Source organism: Dicentrarchus labrax, unplaced genomic scaffold (genome assembly GCF_905237075.1).
Source record: "Dicentrarchus labrax unplaced genomic scaffold, dlabrax2021, whole genome shotgun sequence".
NCBI classification, from domain to species: domain Eukaryota; kingdom Metazoa; phylum Chordata; class Actinopteri; family Moronidae; genus Dicentrarchus; species Dicentrarchus labrax.
The window spans coordinates 14588536-14614165 of record NW_026136708.1 but is presented as its reverse complement, the minus strand read 5'-3'; the positions used below and the strand labels follow the sequence as shown (position 1 = coordinate 14614165).

Here is a 25630-nt window from a genome sequence, read left to right as displayed (position 1 = left end):
TACAGTGTCTTACGGTTAAGCGTCAAGAATGAACTTTCAGACTCGTTTCCATTCCTGTTTTCAGACTAAAAGTGTAAACATGTTCATTTTATATGGGTATATTCATTTTTAGAAGTGCATGCTGCCATAAAGCCAGCCATCTTTTCAAAAATTGCAAGAGAGCAGTGTCATTCTTTAGAGTAATTTAAACAACAACAAAAAAATCACTCTCTCTCTCTCAAATGGATCAAGGCCATCAGTTAGTATTCGGCAAATTGATGTAATTTAATTACTGAGCTGTTCATTTATATGAGCTGCATGTTTCCAGTTCCCTCTACCTAACCAACGAGGGATTGTTCATGTCATATGTGAAACGAATCAAAATCTGGTGACTTGGAGAGAAATCAGTTGACTTGATACGTGGGACATTTTTCCAGCTTCATGGTGCATTATGTAAAAATGTTTGTATTACAAAATATTTTCCTATAAAATACATGTTGTTATTCGCCAATTACAGATGATCAAAAAAGATCCACTCTCATTCACGAAACTGCCTATGACCACCCATGTGTGACTGTTGCCCCACATCTTTTAAACTTTCCCACAGTATTGTCCTTTATATCCTTGTCTCTGTCACACATACACGCTCTCTTCCTTTTGTGTTATATACATGCACACACATTCACAAGCCCTTATTCCCATTGCGGCACGTACGCCACAATGTGTGCCAAGCAATTAACGCTGTTTGTGTTTGTTCTGTGAGCAGTTTGGAACCATGATAATGGAAAACAAGTGCAGACTGGCCACATTTTCATTTATCTCATCTATCTATCCATGTCCATCTTTCTATCCTTCCCTCCTCTATCCCTCTTCCATGCCTCCTCCTCTTGATCACTCATCCCTCCCACCACGAACACACATAAAACACACACACAAACTTCCTTCTCCTCCTTCTCCTCCTCCCTCCATGTCAGTGCCATCGTTCACGGCAGGCAGGCAGAAAATGCTCGTTCCTCTCCGGTTTGTCGCACAAGGAAACCATTGGTTGTTATACAACAATCCAACAATCACTGCTCTGTTTGGTTGTTGACTTGTGTCTGGGCTGAACACGTACACACACACACACACACACACACACACACACACACACACACACACACACACACACACACAGACACACAAACAAACCCGGTCACTCTCTTTCACTATAGCGCGCACAGCCAAATCCAGAGTGCAGTCTTTTTCTTGCTCACGTTAATGTAAGTAATCAAAGTGGACAAGGGGCATTGTAATGCTGAGAGAGCGAGGGGGAGAGAGCCGGGGGAGAGAGAGAGAGCGAGGGATCATCTCCTTTAACTGTCCACTCCTCTCTGCCTCCTGTCCTGCAGGCGAGAGGGAAGGGAGAGAGGGACAGGGAGAGGAGACAGGGAAACTGATAGTGACACAGCACAGGCAGAGAAAAGACAGGAAATACAGATGTGATGAAAGAGAAGATCAAACCAGTTTTCCCACTTTACGAGCATTAACAGCCCATTCGTCCTCAAACTGGGATTTCACCATCACAATATTTTTGTATCCTTTCAGAATAAACAAATCCCCCAGCGATGCACAATGTGGACCATTTACTGAACATTTATTCCATAAAACCCCTGAGATGGACTGTAATTTTCCCAAATCACTGCACAATATTACAGCAAAAAGCATCAACTAGCGGCCTGTTGCAGCTCTAGCCTTTGATTTACAACAAATCTACACCCATCAGTGAAACACACAGGAGCTGATGTAAAAACTTTTGCCGTAACAGCAGATGCTATTTGAGAAAAACATACACACAAACACATTCACATTTACAGAATAACTGGACTGTGTAGTGTCTCTGGCAGGTGTGCTAGAATGATCTGGCTGTTGGTTTTGGGCAGCATCTCTGACTATGGCTTCTGCTTCAATAGGAAAAGATGCAACCAGAAAATGTATACGAGTGTGTGTGCAGGGTTTTTTTGTGTGTGTGTGTGCTATTATGCCATGCCCAAAGGAGCAGAAGTCCGTACAGTCTCCACATATCTCTCTGAATGCATGCGTGCGTGTGTGTGTGAGAGTGTGTGTGTGTGTATGTGTGTGATGTTATGCCAAGGGCGTTGTGTAAAATCCACTCAAACAAACAACTTGAAGAGTAAAAAACAGCTTCCTTGGACCGAATGCGTAGCCATCGGCAATGTGGTGGATGTGTGTGTGTGTGTGTTTGTGTGTGTGTGTGTGTGTGTGTGTTTGTGTTAGTGTGTGTGTGTTGGCCTGGGGCAGTGTGTGAGTGTGTGAGGAGTGGATTGCTTCATGCCTGGATGGACATGAAAGGTAGAAAGAGACAGAAAGCATGCCCCCACACACACACACACACACACACACACACACACACACAAGCACACTCACACACACACACACACACACACACACACACACACACACACACACACACACACACATCACATAAACATACATACACACACACACACACACACACACACACACTGCAAACTGGAAAAGCCTTTTGCCATAGTACTCATGTATGGATGCATGAACAAACAGAGAATTGAATGTACCCATCTTCAGTATGAACCTGGAAGACACAGACGCACAAACACACATGATCACTGTGAGAAGTGAAGCAGAGTTTTTCGTTATCTTCCAAGTCGAAGGAGGTGAGAAGAGAGGATTATTCCTGTTTCACCCCTTTGGGTTTAGATTTTTGTTTTTGTGGGTGATTTTTAACAACAAATGGAGTTTTATTATCTTTATCATCAGTTCATTATAAGTGATATTTAAGCCACTTACTCACAGGAGTGTAGTGTAATATTGAAAAATATTGTATCATATTATTTTGTTTTGTGGTATTGTATCGATTCTGAAATTTTCTGATTTTATTGATCTTTGTGTTTAAACCCCCAAACGCTGGGTATCATTGTTATAAATATAAACTGAGGGCTATGATGTTGGATGGTTGCAAATAAGTAAACCTTTATTTATTCAAATTGTATGCATGTGGTGTGTTCATTATACTGTAATATACTGCAATATATCACTTTGCTTACAGTAATTATAGACCCTGTATCATTATGCGTATCATATTCTTGCCAATACACAGCCCAACTTACTCATGATCTTAACTCGTTGTTCTACAGTGTATTAGTTCAGGTAACAGTAACTAACTACATGCAAACAATGTCCTTAGTCAGCTTTAAACAGAGAGTCTGCAACAAATGATTATGTTGTTCTCAAATAATCTGTAGAATATTTTTTGAATGAATTGTTTAGCCAATTAAATGTGAGAAAATTGGGGAGAAAATGTGTTCACAAGTTCCAAGAGGCCAAAAAGACATCTTAAGATTGATTCTGTGTCACCAAAAAAAAAGATATTCAATTTACAGGGATAACCTAAGCTAATTAATTTAACTAATTATTATAATGGATTAATGTATGTAGCTTGATTAGTGGATTAATAAACCAATTCTTGTAGCACTATTAAACAAAGAAACGGAGAGTGTAGAGCGATGGACATTTGATCAAAAATGATCAGAAATAAATTAGATCAGTAGTTTTGGTGGCCTGATTTTTCCCTTCTTCGGATGAATTTGGAGAAGAAGAATTTATCAGAAAAATATGTTAATTCAAATTCCTCAGAAGAGAGAAGTCAAACCCTTGTTCAGATGAGGAGAGGTGGGACCAAGCGGAAAATCTGTATTTTTGGTAAACCGTAATGATTGTATCCACCCTGACTTGTATGTAGTTAACTCTCTCCACTGAGTCTAAAATGGTAAGAAGTGATAAGTTTGTGTGACCAGTTAGTAGCTGCACCTCCCGAGCGCCCGAATAGTTGACGTGTATCTCCTCCCACTGATCTTTCGAATATTAAACGGGTAAATCTGTCTGTAACAGCAGAAAGGCTGAATGGAGCACATTCCTCCATACAGACTGAAGCTGATTTCATTATAGATAAATCAGATTCATCTATTCAATCTCTCTTTCTTTCTATCTGTCGGTCCCTTTCCATTTCTCTACCCTTTCTTCCTCTTTATTTCTTTTCCCCAATTCTACCTCTCTCTCCCAGAGCCTTGCCTTTTTTTTTTTTTTTTTAAACTATGTCTGTCTTTCTCAATTTCTGTCATTCCCTGTATCGGTCTCATTATCTTAGTAATGTAATAAGTTTGCACACAGATGAGAAAAGAAGAGGGTTGAGGAATAAGAAAGCAGTGGATAGTAGAGAGAAACCAGGGGGGAAAAGGGGAGAACAGAAAAAAAAGAAGAAGTGCTGCGTTAAAAAGCTGAGTCCACCGGAGCAGTCACAACAAATTCATCTCTCTCTCTCTTCGTTCTTTCTTTCTCTCGCTCGCTCTCCCTCTGATACAAGCTGGCCACAGTAATACAATAAAGAACTTGGCTCGGCTCTGTGCGTCTGCATGCATGAATGTGTGTGTGTGTGTGTGTGTGTGTGTGTGTGTGTGTGTGCGTGTGTGTGTAAGGTAGACGACACCTCTTACTCCCTACTCTCTGTCTCATCATTGCAGCTGTTCCACAGAGGTGTGTTTCAATATATCACCCTGTCACACACACACACATATACACACACACGGTCCCTGCTTAATAAGCAGTATTCAGAGCTCCTGGGTTTATAGAAGCTGAAACTGCACTCCTGCACAAAACTAGAGCTTCTTTCTTTCTTTCTTTCTTTCTTTCTTTCTTTCTTTCTTTCTTTCTCTCCTTTGGTCCTTTTTCAATTTTTTCTTTATTCTCTTCCTTCTGCCTTTCTGCCATCTTTGTCGCCATTTCTTCTTCCCTTTCTTGGCTCCTTCCCTTTATTTCTTCTACTTGAACACTTATTAATTTCTTCTCTTTACTTTCTCTTTCCTTATTCCCCGATTAATTTCTTTTCTTGACCCTCAATCCGTCCTGCTTTTCTTCCTTGATCCTTCAGGCAAACAATCACTTGAGTAACTTGAAGCAAGTAGGTGTGTTGCACAAGATTTAAACCAGTGGCTACTGCATTCAGTGACCATCACTAGCTAAAGCTGTGGACACTGACCAGAAAAGTGCCTAAACATAATCTATAACAGTAGTGTGTTTGCAGGCTAAAGAAACGCCCAAACTTTCAAAATGTTTGATGACACTGAATTTTAAAAGCAATTGATTTCTGCCTAAATTACACAAGCAATTAAATATTAATGCTTCAAAGACATTATATTAATATTAAAATGAATAATTTGACATTTGACAAAATTCCCTCATTTGCTTTCTTGCTGAGAGTTACCTGAAAAAATATATAGGCCTACCAGACTCATATCTGTCCATAAATGTCAAGCAACTGGAACTTCGTCATTTTTACACTTATATTTGAGTTTTCGAAGGCCTGGTAGGCGGATTAAGCTAACTTTTGACAGAGCCGTGGTAGTTGTTTCTCCCTGTTATCAGTTTCTATGCTAATCTAAGCTATGGTAATAGGATACTGGCTGTAGCTACGCCTTTAATCAATCTCTCAGCGAGACACCAATAAAAGGATATTTCACAAAATGTAGAACTATTTTTCTGAGGGATGTGATATCAAACAGTTATGATGACGAGATGAAGAGTAAATTACAGCACCTAGAGGAGTAAAACCACGACTGTTCAAGTTGATTTTATTCTTTCTTTTACTGTTCTCTGCTGTGACTAGTTATCACACTGAATGTGAGGACTGGTTTTTTGTATACATGGATACAACAGGAAGCAAAGAGAAAACAGAAAAGAGAGGAAAAAGAGCAAAGAAGCTGGAGGAGGAAAGTGGACACCTGGATGCGTCCTGGGGCTCTGCAGGGAGGAAGGGAGAAATCAAGGAGGAGGAGGAGGAGGAGGGGGAAGGGGTAGAAGGGTGGGCTGTTTCTTTCAGCTGTTCCCTCATATGGGTGTGTATGTGCTGTTATGTGTGTGTGTGTGTGTGTGTGTGTGTGTGTGTGTGTGTGTGTGTGTGTGTGTGTGTGTGTGTGTGTACAGTCCATATGTGCATTAATGCTGGAGGAGTTGAACAGGGGGTCATACCAGATGGACACACACAGACACACACACAAATGACAGATTCCACCCACTAGCATCATGTAACCATAATTCGGCAGTTCCTGCTTGCATGCTACTCCACACACAATGTTCTCACTTTAAAGCTGAAACATATGATGCTTTGGCCATGGAAGGTGAGATTTTCTGACCAATTCTGCAAAATTCAACAAAATGAATAGTTACAAGGTTCTTTAAATCTTGCTCTTTGAATTAAATGGGTCCGATTTGTTCTTCTATGGTACTGGTTTTAACAGTTATCTACTAATTCACAGACATCTTGTTGATAATATACCTGTACATCAAAGCAGGGTATTTCTCCTTTGATTGCAGATGGGAAACACCTGCTGAAACATCACTGACATGTCTAACTGTTTCAGCCCATAGAGAGCAGTGCAGCCACAATTTAAGTCAATTTGATTTAAGATTGATGGAAAATGGATGGATAGAAATTGTTCTACAAGATTTCTATCCATTTTACAAAGTTCCTTTCACACATTGCGGAAGGGCTGCGACAAGCAATCAATTTAGTGTTCAAAATAAAATAAAATGTTAGAGTATAGTGAAAAATGTCCATTGCAATGTCTCACAGCCCAAAGTGACTTCTTCATATTGTACTGAAGTCCAACCAACAGTCCATATCCCCCAAAGTATTGCATTTACTTTCATAGAAGAACTAGCAAATATTCACAATTGAGAAGCTGAACCCACAGAATTTTTGATATTTATGCATAGAAAAACAATTAATAGATTATTAAAATTGTTGCTTATAAATGTTTTGTTTATTGACTAACTTGTTAAATGACTTATTGTTGTATCCTTGTCAACAGATTAGAACACATGAAAACTTCCTAAAATTACTTTACTTTACAGCACCGTGTATAGTTGAGCTCTGGTACTCATCAGGTTTTTATTTTGGTTAAGAGTGGATCCTGCAAAGCTCTCACAGATAAATTGTGTCTATTGACCCTGATCAACATCTCACTCACTCACACACTCATGCACACAAACAACACAAACGTACAGACACAGACTCACATACACACAAACACACCCCACTTAATATCCTCGGCACTCCACCACCACTCCATCCCTCATCCAGTAAACTAGCTCTTTGTGTGTGTTTGCGCCTGTGTGTGTGCTTATAAGCTGAGGTGAAAGGTTAAATGATGGCCATTAAGATTCATCTCGGAGTTCACTACCAGCAAACCAAACACACACACACACACACACACACACACACACACACACACACACACACACACACACACACACACACACACACACACACACACACAATCAGACGAGGGCGGTCTCTCTGTCAGAGTGCAGCAATTGTCTTTCCTCTTCTGTTTGTCTCTCGCCTGTCATTTAGACTAATTTAAATCACTGAATGCATAATGAATGCAGTAATTGTAGCACTAAAGCAGTGGTAGAAAAAAAACCCCAGAGAGCTCACGCTAGATCAAGCTACCCATTTGTGGCTTTTCCTATTTGGCTTCAAACTCTTTGTTAAAGGTCCAGTGTGTAACATTCAGGAGGCAGAAAAATGGAATATAAAACTATGTTTTCGGTAGTGTATAATCACCTGTAATAAAGAATTGTTGCGTTTTTGTTACCTTACAATAAACTGTATATGTCTACAAAGTGAGCTGGTCCTCTTGTAGTCTGCCATGTTGAACTGCCATGTTTCTACAGTAGCCCAGAACGGACAAACCAAACACTCTCGATAGTCAAGTGCATAGATCACTTTTCGTACAGCTGACCATCTCTCTGCGGATCTGTTGTGACGCACCATCTACACATTTCATAATATTCTCTCTCTCTTCCCTCCTGCAGCCTCCTGGGATGAATAAAGGAAAATAAGGACGGGTTGGAGAGGGTTACTGATGAAAAGAGGGAAGAATAAAGTGATGATTGAAGTCATTCCATCTTCACACCTACAGATTGGAAATGGCCAAGCAATTTCCTACTTTCACTATGTTTACCACAAAATAGTGTGTGTGCGAGTGTTCTGTGTGCCTCTCAGTTTAATCCCTTCCTCACTGACTAATTGACTGACTGACTAACAAGAAAGTAACTGCCTGACTGACAAACTGTCTCATTTTCTTCAGTCTGAACTTTTACATACACACACATACAGTATACACACACAGCATGATGACTGAGTGAACCCTGTGTCAATCCCAGCATGCCTCTCTGCTCCAAGGCAGGAGATTCTGTCATCACCACAGTTACTGTCAGGACACATCATCAGTAGCCGTGGCAACTAATTAAGAACTGCCTGTCAGGCCTGTGGTCAGCGAGTGTGTGTGTGTGTGTGTGTGTGTGTGTGTGTGGAAACATATACGAATGGACAAACACATTCGTATAATTAACTACCTGTCATAAACACGCAACACACACACACACACACACACACACACACACACACACACACACACACACACACACACACACTTTCTAACTAATGCTACTGTATCTGCCAGTGTGCATCAGCATACCCAGCGTGTTACTCACCACGACTCACCAGTCACTGGCCCCGCACACACCCACTTCACACTTTAACTTAAATTCGTGTGGAGACTCATTCATATGTGGATTTCATTGGTTTCCCTTTATTTTCGGTTGTTATTTGTGCTAAAGTAAATGCATGACGATTAATTACAGTGCTTGGTATTGAGTAGTGGTGGAATTAAGATTACATGAGTAAAAGTAGAGATACTACCATGTCAAAGTAAACTGTTTTGTAAAAGTAAAAAGAAAAAAAGCCTTTGTGACCCTTATTTAGCTTTCTATATTTTATTATTATTAGATTATTACTGATCCATTATCTGTGTAAGAAGAACTTTAATATTGTTTCTGGTTATGTTAGAGATAATAATGTCAAAGAGCTTAAAATGATGAGTAGTGTTTCAGTATCAGAACAGTCGCCTGTTCCAGCTTCTCACAGTTGAAGAGTAGTTTTTTCTTTTCACATCACTGTTAATTAAATATATGACAAATGACTTTTTTTTCTGTCACTATAACAAGCAACATATATGTCGTCCGGTTAGCTAAACAACATCAAAATCTTGTTTCAGCCAGTTGCTCGCAAGTGAGTGTCCACATCCGTCCTCATCACATTAAGCAGTGATGCAGGTTCACTGACTTGTGTGTGTGTGTGTGTGTGTGTGTGTGTGTGTGTGTGTGTGTGTGTGTGTGTGCGCGCGCAGTAATGAGGTGTGACTAGTGTGTGTCAGTGAAAGTTGAGTGATCGGCGTAATGAGCAACAGAACATAGAGGAAAGGAGAGAACAGACAGGAGGAGAAGAAAGACAAGAGATGTACAGAAAAGGAGGAGGAGGATGTATCAATATCTTTTTCATAATGACTGATTACACATCTAAAGGCAGCCTGTGTGTCTGAAGGTTGTTTTTGATCCTGCTGGATGATTGATAAGACATACCAAAGAGTGACTGACTTTAAGAGAAAGTCAGTTTTCCGACATATAAAAATGTACACCAGCGTTGTCAGTCTGAAATCAGGTTCAAGTTACTCTCTAACTTTATTTATTTCACTTCATTTTTGTCAATTTCTGGTGTGATTCGTCATATCAATTGATATCCTAAAATGAGAGAAGAGACTGAACACATCACAATTAGGGGTGCACAATATCAGGATACTGTTAATTGGTTTTACTTGTATCGTAACATGGAATATGTCAGGAACAATTTAGCTAATTGCTCAAGCAAGTTCAATAATTTATTATATTAAATATGGTAACTGTAAGTAAATTTTGAATGGAAAACAGTATAATCTTACTTTTGGTGAAGTAAGAATGTTACACCGGCTGGTTTGAAACTAGTAGTAGTTCAGGAGTAGTAGTACTTTTTCTAGTAGCTCAAATTAACATAGGAAGACCTTTACAAACAAACTTAGTGCCACCCAATCCAGATCTCTGTGTAACATACTTTAGGCTGGTACGACTTCACATAAGTATATAATGCATTTGCATGGTTAAGATTTATGCCACCTTTTAAAGCTGGGTCAAATGTGAAAATGAAGTGGGTCAACTGACTGAAGTAATGAGATTTTACCCTCCACTACATCTCCCTGGTTAAATCTAAGTGGCTCCAGTCAAAAGCTGAAGAATGTGAAACAGAAACAGGCCCCTGAAAAACAAACAGACTGATTTCAGAGCAGAAACCTATCAATCTCTGCACAGGAATTCAGCCAGTTAGCAAAGTAAACACACACACACACACGAGAACAAGGAACAAAGTCCATCCCTCAAGTCTCTGCCCCTGTCTGTGTGAATATGGGTTAACAACTTGCATTTGTCCTCTTTCTGCTGGTCAAAGAGTAACATAACTACAAGCTCAAATGAGAAAGAAAGGCAATGCGTTCTGTGTTCCTTTCTCCACATGGTAGCAGGGAGTGTGTCTGAGCATTAAACCCATAACGGGACTTACGAGGAGGAAAAAACTCGCCTTGCAGACAAAGATGAGACAAGAAAATCCCAGCTCTGCATCCTATCAAACCGGCATAACTTTCCCCTCCCTCCCTCTGTCGGTCTGGCTCCTCTGTTGTTATCAGCAAATATGGAGGGGTGAGGAATGAAAGAGTGCAGCTGCAAGAGTTTGTTGTGTCAGTCTGCTCTGTTCTTGCCTAGTTTCTTATCACACTTCAAACAGCTCTTGCTCCTTCTCCCACACACTTTTACTCTGCCCAATTCTATTCTGTATCATTTACTCCCAATTCAACCTCCTCTATTTTGTCAAGGATTACAGTCCGTCTGTGTCGCTCAGGTTAGGGCCTGTAACGTACATCTAAATAACTTCTTATCAGTATCATAAGCCGTCTACGTCAATCTGCTCTTTTATGTCTACTCTGTTCTATTCTGCTTAGAAGAAATTACACAGAGGTATGAGGTAAGCTATAAGACCAAATAAGGGTGACATAACTCTTTTAAGACTTATTTGTAAATCAAATCCAACAACATGTATCTGTATATCTGCTAGCTAACTGCAAAATGGTAAGAAATTGCAGCTAACATCATCACTGGATTCAATTTCCATTTACAGGGCTCTTGATTTTAAGATGATCTGATTCAGTACATGGTAACTAGAAATGCTGCCAAAACAGACTAAGAGATTGCCTTAAAATAATTTTAGGGTGAAATTTCAGATCTATGAATCATCCTTGAACACAAATGGACACATTTAGAGAGAAAACTTTCCAAATAAACTTGCTGAAAAAGCCAGCAACAAAGAAAAATGCTATCATAGTCCCAAGATACATTAAACTTTAGTTTGTTAACCCATGCTTCATTATACTCTAATAACACGCTAAATTGATATCACAGCAGCCAAGAAAAATGATTTACAATTCACTTAAGGAGTCAGGACAGAGTGCGCTTGTAATAACAGCCGTGGAGTAGAGGTGGGCGATATATATCGTTTGCGATAATATCGTCATTGTTGTTTTGACGATGTGCAAATTTCCATTATCGAGTATTTAAATTACTTCGTCAAAAACAATGAAACACACGCGGAAACTCCTCACATCCATTAATACACGGTGCAGCAGCGCTCTCTACAGCATGGCAGGATTCAGTCACACCACTAGTGGGCCTACGTGATCACATGACGTGATCACGTGACCTCTCGCTAGCATCCTCCTTGCAACAGTTTAGCAGCGCGTTGTGATGGTAGAGAGAAAATGCAAACACCTCCAGTCCCTGAAGCTACCGGTATGTCAGATGATTTAGTGCCGAGACGTGGGTCCTATGGGCTTCAGCGTTCAGAGCGCTAAGCGCCTTCAGCGGTAAAAAGATGTCAGCGGAGACGGTTTTTTTTTAGCGCAGCGCTCAGAGCGCTTCAAGTTGAAATCTGTTCAACTTTTAACACCGCTGGGCGCTCGGAAAATGAGTTTTTGAGCTCTCTCAGCGCTGCAAACGCGTTTGGTGGACACAAGTCCAGCTCAGACAATTCTAATCACATTTTAAAGGATATCGACTGATCATCGTTATCGCCAAAATCCCAAAAAATATTGAGATATTATTTTTTGTCCATATCGCCCACCCCTACCGTGGAGTATAAAAATATTTCAAAACTGTCTTCTATCGGGTTCTCTCTTTGTTCACACAGTGTCATTTAGAAGAATTTTGGCTTGTTTGTTCTCACAAGTAGTTGGAGGTTTTGCACTGTTCCAAGATGCGTTGGTCGCAAGCAACAGGCTTGTTGATTTTCCTGTGATTCTAATAAAAACCAGGCGGTATCATGACGTGACTCATGTTCTGAGGAATCCCAGAGGAGATAGCTACGTGTTGAGTCGCTTTTCTCTGGTGCAAAATCATCATACAAATATTCAGTATAGACTAAACTATTCATTTTAGTTTAGGCACGTTGAGGATCCAGTTAACCCCTTTACAGAGCCTTTCTCTCTTTCTTCTTTAGTAGCTTTAAGATTGTAAAAATCAGTATTTGACATATTTATACTCTGTATCAGCTTGTTTCAAGTCTTCTATGATGGTTCATAGATCAATCAAATAGAAATATTCTAGATCTAGTCTTGTTTTAGACACATTTTCCTCAAATTCAGCCTGACATATTTGGTATCTTTGAAAACACTTTTAAAATAGAATTTAAATAAAGTTGTTTGGTTTTGAGCGACGTTTAGCTGCATGTATGTAATGACTGCAAGAGGTTTAGTGAATAAGATAAATTATTTTTTAATGAATTTTGCCTCATCTACTAAAACTGTGCAGTCAATTTAATTTACAATCTTAAGACAATCAAGACTTCTGTTTAAAAAAAGTCACACCAACACTTTTATTGCCTTGAATATATGTTAGGGCACCAAAAGCTCTAAAAATCTGCAGCTCTTTACTAACTTACACGTCAGTCACAACTTTGTGAAGCACAAACAAAACATCACTAAGCTTGGCCCAAACTTTTGAACTTCAAAAAATCCTCAGTTTAGCTTCAATGAAATCTGGCATCTTTGAAAAGAAAGAATATATCAAAGAGCAAAAAGAAGTGTCCGATTTCTCGCATTATACAGGCAGAGCTTCGGATAAAACCAGAGCAACTTCAACTACTTTAAATTAGCACATCAAAGGTCATATCAACCCCCAGAAATGTAGCCTATATATACCCTTGAGCTGACTTATGGCAGCAAACACTGGTGGAATGGAAGGTGCTTTTTATTAAGTGTGGTGTTGCCATCTATGACGTTACACATTACAGGTCCATGTAAAGCAGAAGATGAATCAAGTAAATCTTGAGTATATTCAACAAATGCAAACTGCAATTCATTATGGATGAATTGGCTAGTGGAATGTAGCTATGTGGAATGTAATAGAATAAGAAAACTGTAAGAAGAAAACCACCACCACTCAGTTGTAGTTGTGTCATACAAGTTCAGGAGAATCTTCTTGGTTCTATATGACAGAAAAGGCGCAACGGGAAAAATACTTTAGAATAGATTATAGCCTATTATTAGCAACAGAAGATAGATCCTTTAACAGCAGATTTTTTTTCTATAAGCCTACGTGAAATAAATCCCTGCCATGACCTGTTTTAGTCCACATTGTTAAGCTTTCTAACATCACCAGCTCAACATCATCACCAGTAGCGAGGAAATATTTTAAGTCATACATAAAGCTAGAAGTGAGTTCACTAAAAAAAACCTGCTGTGCTGTCCTTCTCCTATTTCACGCCCTCTCCCACTTCTGTTGCCTCAATTAAAGTCTCTCCCACCCTCCTTCAATCTCTCTTGCTCTCTTTGGACCACTAACCTTGATTCACTGTTCTCACTGTACTCTGCCTCAGGCTGGGACATGCATTCATATACACACACACACATACACACACACTAAACACAGACAAAGACACATGTACAGACAGGCAGATTTACAAACCGACACTAAGCGGCATACGCTGAACGGGAGATATACACATGTACTTGACCATGGTAAAGTAGAAGTGGTTAGTTTGGGGCCTGTGTGAGGGAAAAGTGTGGCTAACCGAAACCACATGTGGCTGACTCTCACTCGCTCCATCCAGAGGTATGTGAGCCTCTGGAGTGTGTGCGTGCATGTGTGTGCGGAGGGGGGAGGTGTGATAGCGAAACGGCAGAAGGAGAGGCAGAGCAAGCTCGTGGCTTGACTTTAACCTTAATTTATCCAGGGAAAAAGTTGTGTCGAGCAGACATGCTGTTTGTAGTCATGCTGCTACACATTCACAAGGTTAGCCGCTCGGGAGCTGCCCCACTGTAACTACAGTTTTCTACTGGTGGCCACTGCTGCGGTGCCACTGGATCAGTCAGAAGTGCTTTGCTCAAGGGCGAAGTTACAACAAATACAAAATGGTAGTTACGTAAGCTACAGCATATTAAATGTTTCAAATCTCTCTTCTGTGTCTACCTTCTTAGTTTCAGTACAGCCAAATATAAAGGGTGTCACTGTATATATTTTTGCTTTTACTGCCAGATGACAACATCAGTACTTTCATTGTGGGAGATAAATGGTGACTCTTAAGCACAGCTAATGATAATTCCAGGGCTGCTGCTTGACTATCCGACCCTCGATCAAATCACCGTTTTATGATACAGTCACATTAGCTTCCATCCAACAAAGTGGCTGGGCAACTCCTGGAAACGGGATGTGACGTCACATGTGGGTGATAAATAAATATTGAGCACATGGTCGCAAATGTTTAAACAGTGTATGGGAGCACAGTGTCCCATGATCATACTGAGACAAGCATCTTAAAGGAAAATAACAATGTTTTTGGACCTCATAATGTGGCCATAATGTTCATTCACTCTGGAGAGAGATTTTTAAAAAATCTCTGTATATATGACCATGGATGAGCAATATTTTTAACATTTGTGGGCATAATTACGATTAAAAGCATGAGAGAAACTCTAAAAAGAAAGAATCCATTCATATCTCAAAGATCAACACATTTATTTCCCATTCAGAACTCAGCACACAGTAGTTCAAACCTGTACTTAACTTCATATAGTTCACTCTGTAGTGAGGGACTAACCCTACAAGACAGAGCGGCGACACTGTGTGTTAAGGTAGTATTGTGTGCATGCGTGTGTGTGTGTGCGTGTGTCTGTGTGTGTGAGGTTGAGTGTAAGAGACAGTTTATGTCATGGAGAGGTAGAGCTGTATCTGCTAACCGTTACTCCAACAAGACAGCTCGCTTGGCTCACACACACACACACACACACACACACACACACATACACAACGAACACACACATGAGATACACACACAGACACTTTATTTACCTTTGGCCCAATATAGACATAGTGACAGTTAACCTAGCCACTTAATACAAAGAGACAGTTTCTTCTACAAAGACTTATATTCAAAGGGGGTAGCGAGTGTGTGTGTCTGTGTGTGTGTGTGTGTGTGTGTGTGTGTGTGTGTGTGTGTGTGTGTGTGTGTGCATGTGTGTGTGTGTGTGTGTGTGCGTGTGTGAGTCAGAATAAATCTGGCTGAACTGAAAACACAGCAGAGAGAGAAAACACTAACAAAAGCATTCCAGAAAGTGGGTGAGAGACATAGCAAGAGAGAGAAGAAGAAGGAGAGAGGGAGGGAGACCTTGACATGATACAGGAGGGGGTGAGGTAGAGACGAAGGGGTGAGGATGTTTTGTGCCAGCATGACACCGTAGAGAGGAATTTGTTCTTCATGAGCTATCAGATAAAAAAAAATACAGAAACACCACTGTTTTGTTTGGCAGCCATATAACAGCAACTGACATCAACTGCCAATGGTTGAACACATTACAATTACTTTTGTTATTTTGATAATAAATATTCATTTTTCATTGCAAATTTAATTATCTTTGGATTTTGGAGGGTCGGTCTGACAAAACAAGCAATCTGAAGACCTCACCTTGAGCTTTAGGAAATTGAAATGGAAATTTTTGACTTTTTTTCTAACAGTGTCTAGGCGAAAAGAAAAAGGGAATAAAGAAAAGAATTTGCAGGTTAATCCACAATGAAAGTAATCATTCGTTGAAGCGCTAAATATGTTGTGTTTAATTACAGTAAGACGAGTTTAGGACACTGGGCTGTTGGCTGATTGGGTGGTCGAACGTCCAGTTAGATGTCAGTGGTTGTTTTAGCTATTAAATTTAGGTTAGTAAGAGATTCATATTGTCTGTAATTCAATAAATGAGGTTTATTGTCCAACCCTCACTCTCTTTTAACTTATTAAAAGTACTGTATTATGTTCTATATGTTCTTTATGGTCCTCTTATGTTCCTCTTGTTCCCATGCTGCTCCTGTGTTGCACTGTCTATAGCTGCCTTCACAATTACAATTTCCACCTTTAACAGAATCCACACGCTTTATCCCTGTAATGCAACACCATTCAGTCTGGATTTGGGAACACAAAATCCCACCCTTGATCTTGTTGTGGGTCTTTGGTGGGGGAAACACTGAAACTGGAGAAACAGGGAGGAGAGGAGGAGAGATGAAAAGGGGGGAGACGAAAGGACCGTGGAGGCGGGGGAGTGGGAGTAGGAGGAGAGCAAGTAAGGGGGGGTAAGGAATACATGAGAATGGGGGAGGGTTTGATAAACATTGTGTTGCTTTGTTTAGGTTAGTGGGTCATAAATTCCAAGGAAAGGGAGGGAGATGGACTGGAAGAAGGGGTAAGAGGTAAAATAACCGTTAGGAGAAACGAAGGAGTAGCGAAGGGAGAGGAGAGGAGAGGAGAGTTTGTTTGACTATGCTGACTGATTTCGCTCGACTCCAACAGACACGGTGGAGTCTGCATAGTATCAACATCGCCGGGGAGCGTGTGTGCGTGTGTGCGTGTGTGCGTCTACGTGTGCGTGTGTTGCACTCGTGAGTATCAACATAAAAAATCAAATCCCTTCACAATCTCAAGGTCTACCTCCAACATGAAAACCTCACATGTCCTATTTTGGTGTTTTTTCGTGGTTCACATGTTGCTGTACAGCTGTGAGTCCGTTGGGAATTTCACAGCACTGCCCTTCTTATCACTTCCAGTGGAAAGGTGGAAACACTATTTGCACTGTATAAGAAAACTTTGCAGTGCTCTAATCGGTGCAGCAGAACTCATGGTCAGTGTTTCCCACAAGGATTTATTCAGTGCTGCTCAATTATAAACAGAAGTGCCCAGGAGAAATACGGCCTCAGTAGGTGTCTTCACCCTATAATTTATTGAAACCGTGGAAAAACTTTTGTTTGGTTCCATGAATGCATGGAAATAAATCTGAACAGCTGAATGTTTTAGAGGTATGAAGTTGGCCCCTCTGTTATTTGAAACTGTTGGTGGTGTTGCGTATTTTAATTTTGATGTAAGCCAGTAACACGCTGTGATGTTTACCCATCATTTGTGAGCTCTCTTTAATCCCCGGGGAAGTATGCATTTCAGTTGTAACGGCCGATTCAAGACGCCGTAATACTGGTAAGGCTTTCATTACATTAAATTAAATTCCTGGCGAGAACGAGGACGGAACATTTTACACCCAATCTTTTCCATTAAAATCATGTAAGTAGGAAAGGGGATCTCTTCACAGCTAGTACAGGAGGAACAACTGCAGCGACTCTTTGACACTTTCAATGTACACATGGGCGTGTTTATTGTTTTAAGACCAAACTCTCTTTTTTAACAATTAATTGTTCCCTCTATAAAATATCAACAGTGAAAATGTCCATCACCGTTTCTCATCGTAAAAGTTAATGTCTTTAGATTGCTTGTTGCTTGTGCGACCAACAGTCCAAAACCCAAAGATATTCAATTTCCAATGACATGAAGCAGAAAGAAAATCTCAAAATCTTCACATTTGGGAAACTGGAACCAGCAAATGTTTGACATTTTGGGTTGATCATTAACTTAAACGACTATTAAACAATCAACTGGTTATGAAACAATCTCAAATGAATACTGATGCCACCTGAAGCACACAAGATCATCGGTGAGTATTTCTATATAGTTATTCTTAAAGCCTGCTACTGGGTTGGACTTGGTCGGATTCCCATTGAAATCAATGAAACAAAGCAGTTGAAACACTACAGTTTTTGTCCACAGGGGCCACCAGAATCAACTAAAAGTTCCTTGTGGCTCTGCCGTCTGTAAAATATATTTAATGCTGAATTAAATATCGCACACATCAAATTAATGATCCTCATATATTAACCTGCTTACTAAGTTACCAGCTAAATTTTCTCATATTTTATTCATACAAATAAGGCTTGTTTTGGAGTTGACAATTAAGACAGCATTATGGTGCTATGTGTAGGACTGAACGACTAATATATGACTTTATTACCGACAGTGTTAACGACAGTGTTACCGACAGGAATCGGGGCTGAGGAGGACCAACCCTGACAGACAGATGTTCAACATTTAAATGTCTGTCTCCCACACGCCCACATATGGCCTGTCTGTTAGTGATTGACTGTAGGTGCTTATACGTGTACGCAATTGCTGTCAGGCTGACCATGTGTCTGCAGTCGCGTAGTCATTCGCAGACAGTAGGGACACACACGGGCTGGCAGGCAGACAGACAGACCAAATGACAGATTAGGATGGTGGACAGACAGATAAAAAAAACTGTGTAACATCATTTAGAGGAAAAAGATAGCTCTGGAATATCTGCTAGAAGATTTAAATCTCTGCTTACACAGACAGACAGAGCACCAGCATCGCGGTGATGTGAAGATACATGGTCGGGGATGGAGATGATAATCTTAATGGACTGGTCATCTGTCTGTGAGCCCCTGATTCTCTCTCTCACACACACACACACACACACACAGGAGGGTTTATATATCTCGAAAGCTTTCTACTGCTTTCTACTGAAATCAGCTTAAAGAGCAGAGAAAAGGGTTATTGGAAATTACTGTGAGACCAGTAAAAATAGTGTCAGGACATACATAGTGTAGCTGTATGGCTGAAAGTGACTGCAGCAGAATGACCTCTGGGATTTTATCATGAGACTACACACAGAGATCAGGAATGAGACTTGTTATGGTATACTGCACAGAGATGGCTTATGGCTACTTTGTGTGTGTGTGTGTGTGTGTGTGTGTGTGTGTGTGTGTGTGTGTGTGCGCAGTGCAGCTTCATGACAGATGTCTTCTTAACTGGACTAATGGAAACCACTTCAGCCACTGCCTATAGCTACACATGTAGACAAAAAAAAGTCCTTTGGCCATGTGTATAAATCCAGTCCACCTGAAGGCTAACATGAGGATGTTTCATACACATACACAGTACACACACCCACACACACACACACGCTTTCTTGTCCTTCAAACTAAACTGCCGCCTACATTTAAGTAAAACATAAAGAGTGTCTTTTTACCGACATTTTTTTTTTGGACTAATTCTGATGTCTCTTTTAAGATACGTTCTTATCTTAATTTGTCTAAAGTGTCCCTTGTAGAGCTTTGAGGGTGACAAAAATAGCCCTGGCAAGGACACTAAAAGGCACATGCCCCAAAAAAGTCATACCTCCAATGATCTCCCCATTAAAATGTTCCTTTTAAAGATCTTTTTTAGCCAGTTTGTCTGTAATAGGTAGTTGAAAGCAGTGGTAGACAAGAGAGGGTGAGAAAAAAAGAAGTGTGAGGTTGTGGCATCAGTCACAGGATGATGGGTTACACTTTAGCCAACTGAGTCACCAGAATTCCCCAACGTCGTGTTTTTGTCGTCAGTAGTTTGGCTTGACCACAGTATCCTGAACCATTTGCTTAACATGTGGGACAATGGCAGGGTTTGGTTAGAGTGACAACAGGGAAACTGGAGATTTACTGCCCCGAGGTCGACACTTGGATCAGATGCACGATGAGCTCTTCACTTTAGGCTCACTGAATGAAACCTTTTCAATAGCATGTTAATGTAAATGTTATAGTATTAATAGTTGTTTGTGCTATTAGGTTTTTAACAGTTTTTATGGCAGTGGAGAGCCTTGTCAGAAGAAGACTGAAAAAGTGAATACATGTAAAACAATTCATAATAAGTTATAAGTTATAGTTACATGAGGGAAATTCCAGTTTATATCAGCCTGGTGTATTTCCCATATATGTGGCTATTGTGACTCATTATGGCTCATATTAACTCAATACAGAAAGTAGCCACCTGAAATCAATATTATGGCTAACAAGGCCTACGTATTATTTTTATTTGCTTATTTTATTCATATTAGTGCGTAGGACTGTGAACAGAATTATTGGTTATTTTTTACTAGTAAAAAACATTTATTTGATGTTTTTGAACCGATCCTTTCAAATACTACACGTTTATTAATTTCTACCTCATTTACAAACTACAGACGCTCACGGCACAATAAAAGTTGTAGTAGTTACAAACACATCCTGTCTCAGGGACTGATTGAGTGTAATCTACAGAGATTAGTGAGAGCTCATGTAGAACCTGCCAAAACCATTTTCAAGAACCTGTCCTGCTTAATATGAACTGACAGTATTTCTGCCTCACTGGGCTTTCATTAGATCTCTCTTATTTTTGTATTAAATAATTTGTGTTTTGGAGCATAGCACTCCAAATCCTATGTTTGACTCCCACACACACATAAAAAAAAAGTAAAAAAAAAAAAAAAATCAAAGCTTCTTTTTTCGTCTTAAGGATTAACCAGAAGGTTTCTTTTATTGTCTTTGATTTTTGCAAATAAAAATCTAAACATCCTACTTGCTTTGATTTTGTCACACAGCCTGGTGGGATACCAAACTCTACAGTTACACAGTGATCACTCTGTAAGTCTCTGCAGTGTATTTTTTTTACTAACTTGTCACTTTCACAACAAAAAAACAACTCCCTCATTAACATCCATCTGCTGAGTGTTTGTGTGAGAAAGAGAGGAAAGACAGAGGGGGGAAGGAAATATAGAGAATATGTGTGAGACAGAGTGAGAGGATGTGTGGATGCTTAAGTGGACGGCTATGAGAAGAGAAGAAGGGGTGTGTTCAGACGTTGCAGGAACAAAAGTTACTCAGAACTCCTTTATTAAAGACCAGGCTCAACTGAACAAACAGCACCTGGAAAATTCAAACCTACTGACAGCTGTCTAACTATACAAAGACAGACAGAGACAGAAAAAGACAGAGGGGAGACATGCAGACAAATGGCAAATAGATTAACTGACAGCCAGGTTGGCAGAGACAAAAGTCTGAGAGCACTTTTTAATAAAATATTTCATCAATTCGGTTTGTCGTTGAAGAAATAATTTGCATCAAAACAGCTGTAGACCTGGCCTCAAAGTTCTATGAATCACTGAAACTTTTTCAGCCTTTAATCAAACCATTCAAATTCTAGTGAAAACCAAATAGTTCATGGTCCTACAGAAATAATATATCACACAATATCACGGCATACTGTACATTAATACTGGCTTAATACAGTGTAGGTACTATTCCAAAATAACATTGTACTAGTGAGGCGAGAGTGCAAAAACATATATAAATGAGCATTGAGTCCAAATGGGATGTTAGTCAAGACACAACAGCTCTAAGATGGGATGACAAAACTGTTATTTAAACATTGAAAAAGGGGGAGCTTTAAGTGACGGTTAAGGTGAGAACTACGGGCTAATGATGACGACACTAGAGACTATGACAAAGACGACGATGATGATGACTACAACAGATGAAGCTCAGCTCTTGGCTGGCCACTTGTAACTCACCCTTCTCAGCGCGCCCCATGTGAGCTGGGTCCAACCGAAGCAAAGCAGAAAATAATAAGACAGAATTAGATTGGATAGCATGCACAGGCGTAGAGTCACATCTAAGAGAGAAGCTGTGTATTCATAACATAAGGGCTTCAGTGGATAAGTAGAATCAGTTATAGTAAAAATCAAAACCTTTGCAGCAGGTATATATGGCTGGATTGCCATTATCCCCTTGTGTCAAGCATACATCTGGCTTTAATGTACACATTTCAGCTCAGCAGCAGCAACCAAATGAACCAACAGCTTTAGGAAACACATAACACAAATCTGTATTTAAAAAGTAGTGAGGACAATCTGTTGACTTGCCCATGTTCTCACGCAAACAGATGCCCAACCTCAACCTTTACCCTCTGCTTCACCTAACCCCAATGTTAACCCTAAAAATAATCATTATCCTAAGACTGTCGTCACCTGCCACCACATCTCTCAATCTCTCTCTCCCTTACACACACACTCACACACACCAGCCATGTCTCCATATAAATATATATATATATATATATATATATATATATATATGAGTATCACCACACACTAGACTACACAACGGGTGCTGAGACTGCTCACATCTGTGTCTGTGTGAGTGTGCGGGAAAGAGAGAGTGTGTATGTGCACTGTAATGTAATTAATCAGTAGAGAGTGTTGATTACTTAATCTGTCATTAGCCAACCATGTGTGTAAGTGTGTGTGTGTGTGTGTGAGAGAGTGTATGAGTGTGTATGCGAGGCAGCAGGGTGTTTCAAGGCCCCCTTGTACCGACAGCTGTGACCAGAGCCAAACAGGGCAGAGCAGAGATTGATGATACTGGACTAATACCATCATTCATCAGGGATGTGATATTTCAGGGATTTGGGATTTGTTTTTGGACGTGCTGCCTCCCTTCATTTCCAATGGGACTTTAACGCTTTCTTGGTTCACTTCCTGCCTCATGACTGATGATTTACACCCATCATGTACCAGTATCTAAAGGTTAATCCTGACCACGACATTAGGGATATTTCCATCTGCCTGTTTTATGCAAATGTTTAAGTTTGTGCATTAAAATGCCTGAGTGGAAAATGTTGAAATATTGTGTATCAGCTTGCCTGGGGTGAAAACATTGTGATAGATGCTGACGGTAATAGATTATTCATATATACCTTGATGCTACAGGTCCTGCTTCTGCTTCTCACACTTAACACAAAGCACACATGTCATGCTGCTACTCACTGTTACATGCTTTCAAGGCCCCGACACACCACACAAACCGTCGGCCAATGTCAGACAGTCCTGATTTTTTTGGGGCTTGATTGCCTTTATGATAGTGACAGCTGAAGACAGACAGGAAAGGGGGGCAGGTCGGATTCGAACCCTGGGCTGCTGCAGCGGTACATGGGTCGCCAGCTCTACCCACTGAGCCCACCGGGCACCCAGGACAGTCCTAATTTTTGCAGTGTGTTTAACAAAAAATGCCGACCCTTGTCTGACACTTTTCCGACTAACTAATGATGTTGAATCGGCAGCAGAGGGCATCAGTAAGAGAAATGAATGAAGAAACTGAAGAACAAGTAGCAAGAGTGGGCAAACCTACATCCATGGTGCTGCTTTTGTCTATATGTACAGTCATAGGTCTTCTGGTGTGTTTTTTTTTATTACGATGAATGCAGACTACCTCGCTGTAGTCGGTCCGTCACCTTTTAGCCAAGATACAGCGGCGCCTTGGCTAAAAAGTGATGCAACGCAACAGTAGCCTTTGGTCACCACTTGTTCTTTGATATCGGTGTGGTGTGTCAGGGCCTTTACTCCACCAGAAAAAGAATAAAAAGAGTGGGGGTGGGCGCCCGGTTAGCTCAGTGGGTAGAGCTGGTGACACATGTACCGAGGCTGAGTCCTTGCTAGGTTTGAATTCAACCTGCGGCCCTTTGCTGCGTGTCATCCCCTCTCTCTCTGCCCCCCTTTCTTGTCTACCTTCAGCTGTCACTATCATAAAGGCAATAAAAAGACAAAAAAAATACTTAAAAAAAAAGAGTGGGGGTGTCAGCGCCTACATGATCAGTAACATTGTAAAAAAAATGGTTGTCCCAATTTTTCAGAGAGCAGGATGACGTCCTCAAATGTGTTCTTTTGTCCGACATTCAGTTTACAATCATGTAAAACATAAATTCCTTACAGTGGAAAGGCAGGAACTAGTAAAAGTTTGCCATTTTTGCCTGCGAAATGATTCATACAATTAATTGATTGCAAAAATGATAACAGATTAATTTTCTGTTGATCGACTAATTGTTTATGGTCTATTAAAGACAGAATGATTCATTGATAAAATAACTGTCAGGTAAACGATAATGAAAATATAATCGTTAGTTAATCGTAGTTGGGAAGCAGCAATGATGTGTTTCAGGTGCTTGATTAATAATGTAATCATCACAGAGATAATCTGCACTCAATCATGTTTTTTTTGCCAAAATCTCAAGAATAAGCATGAAACATATTATTTGAAACTCTTCTTTTGGCTAGCAGGCATCCTGTTCTAGTAAATACCGTTTCCTTACAGCATGGCATATGGAAACCTGGATTACAACCTGTGTCAGTCGTATCCGTTTTCACTCTTAACTCTCTGACAGCTAAAAGGTTGCTGTTTGAGTCAATAATCCATTTTTCAACACAAACCCTCAAATTCATTCATACACACGGTCTAATGAGGGATTAGCTAATGAATTCTCTCAACAGATTAATTACATTTTACACACACGCTTGTGTGTGCGCAGGCTTCATCCCTAAACGACTTAAGAAATGAGCCAGTACTTTCAAAGAGATGGGTTTTTTAAATGTATCACTAAATTGAAATCCGTAGTAACAGATTGGCTCTGAGCAAAGTGGTGTTTGATTTGAAGAGAAGACATTAAGATAGATCTGAAGGACAGCGGACTGAAGCATTACTCTTAACCAGAAAATGAATAAAACCGCCTTTGATTTGGCGCCATTTTACATGGCATGAGTAGAATGCGAAGGCATTTTCACATTAATCTAAATGAGAGGCAAACATTTCACATGCTCATCTTTGTACCACTGTACTCCGGAGGGCTTAAAACCATCGGCCTCCCTCTTTCTCTTTAAGTGACAGCAACACACATGAGTTGACACACATTTGCTCCACACACACACACACACACACACACACACACACACACACACACACACACACACACACACACACACACACAGCCAGACACACTCACACACACACTCCCTCCTGCCGTTTTCACAGTCTCTTGAGTGGAGGAGATGCCCACGGCCAAAAACCATTGGTTGCATTTCTTGTTTCCCCCCCCTCCTCCTCCTCTCCTCGTTGTCACACTATCACTCTCTTCCTCTTGCCTTTCTCCGGGAAAACACACAATTTTTATTTCATCTTGCTGAAAAGTAATTATAATTAAAGCAACTTGGTTCTAATGTTCAAAATACTGAAATAATTTACAATTATAATTAAACCAGCTCAGATGTGGTGTTCAGTAGCAGCGGCAGCCTTCTAATTCGTCTGGAGACACTAATGGAAAACAATTATTTCACTTCATTAAGATTAAAGACGCCTGGAATCTGTGTCACAGTTCGATCAGAGAGGAGACAGATTTAGAAAGTTGTCAAATTAACATAAACTCAGTTACTGACTTCGTAAAAGCAGCGAGACACACACACACACACACACGCGTTCACATTTATTACACTGACTTTGTAAGTGATAGGCCAAAACAAAACTGCTGCAAAACAGCGTGATAAGAAGAGATAAAAGAGAGACGGATTTATATAAATGCCATAATTTATAGTTTTGACTTTCAAAATGGGAAACTAGAAGATAAAGAAGGAAATGAGAAAGA

The 25630-nt window shown here is 40.2% G+C and overlaps 1 protein-coding gene across 20 annotated transcripts in view; it reads right to left on the bottom strand.

Moving 5' to 3' along the window:
* The window catches only part of ptprk (protein tyrosine phosphatase receptor type K), a 111385-nt gene that overhangs the window by 82612 nt on the left and 3143 nt on the right, over window positions 1–25630 (bottom strand). For 19 of the 20 annotated variants that reach the window (XM_051408321.1, XM_051408307.1, XM_051408302.1 and 16 more), the window contains exon 2: window positions 21735–21758. The exons of the other annotated variant lie outside the window; for it this stretch is intronic. In XM_051408321.1, the coding sequence (XP_051264281.1) occupies window positions 21735–21758 (24 nt within the window). The remainder of the gene's footprint in view (window positions 1–21734; window positions 21759–25630) is intronic. 20 annotated transcript variants of the gene reach the window in all.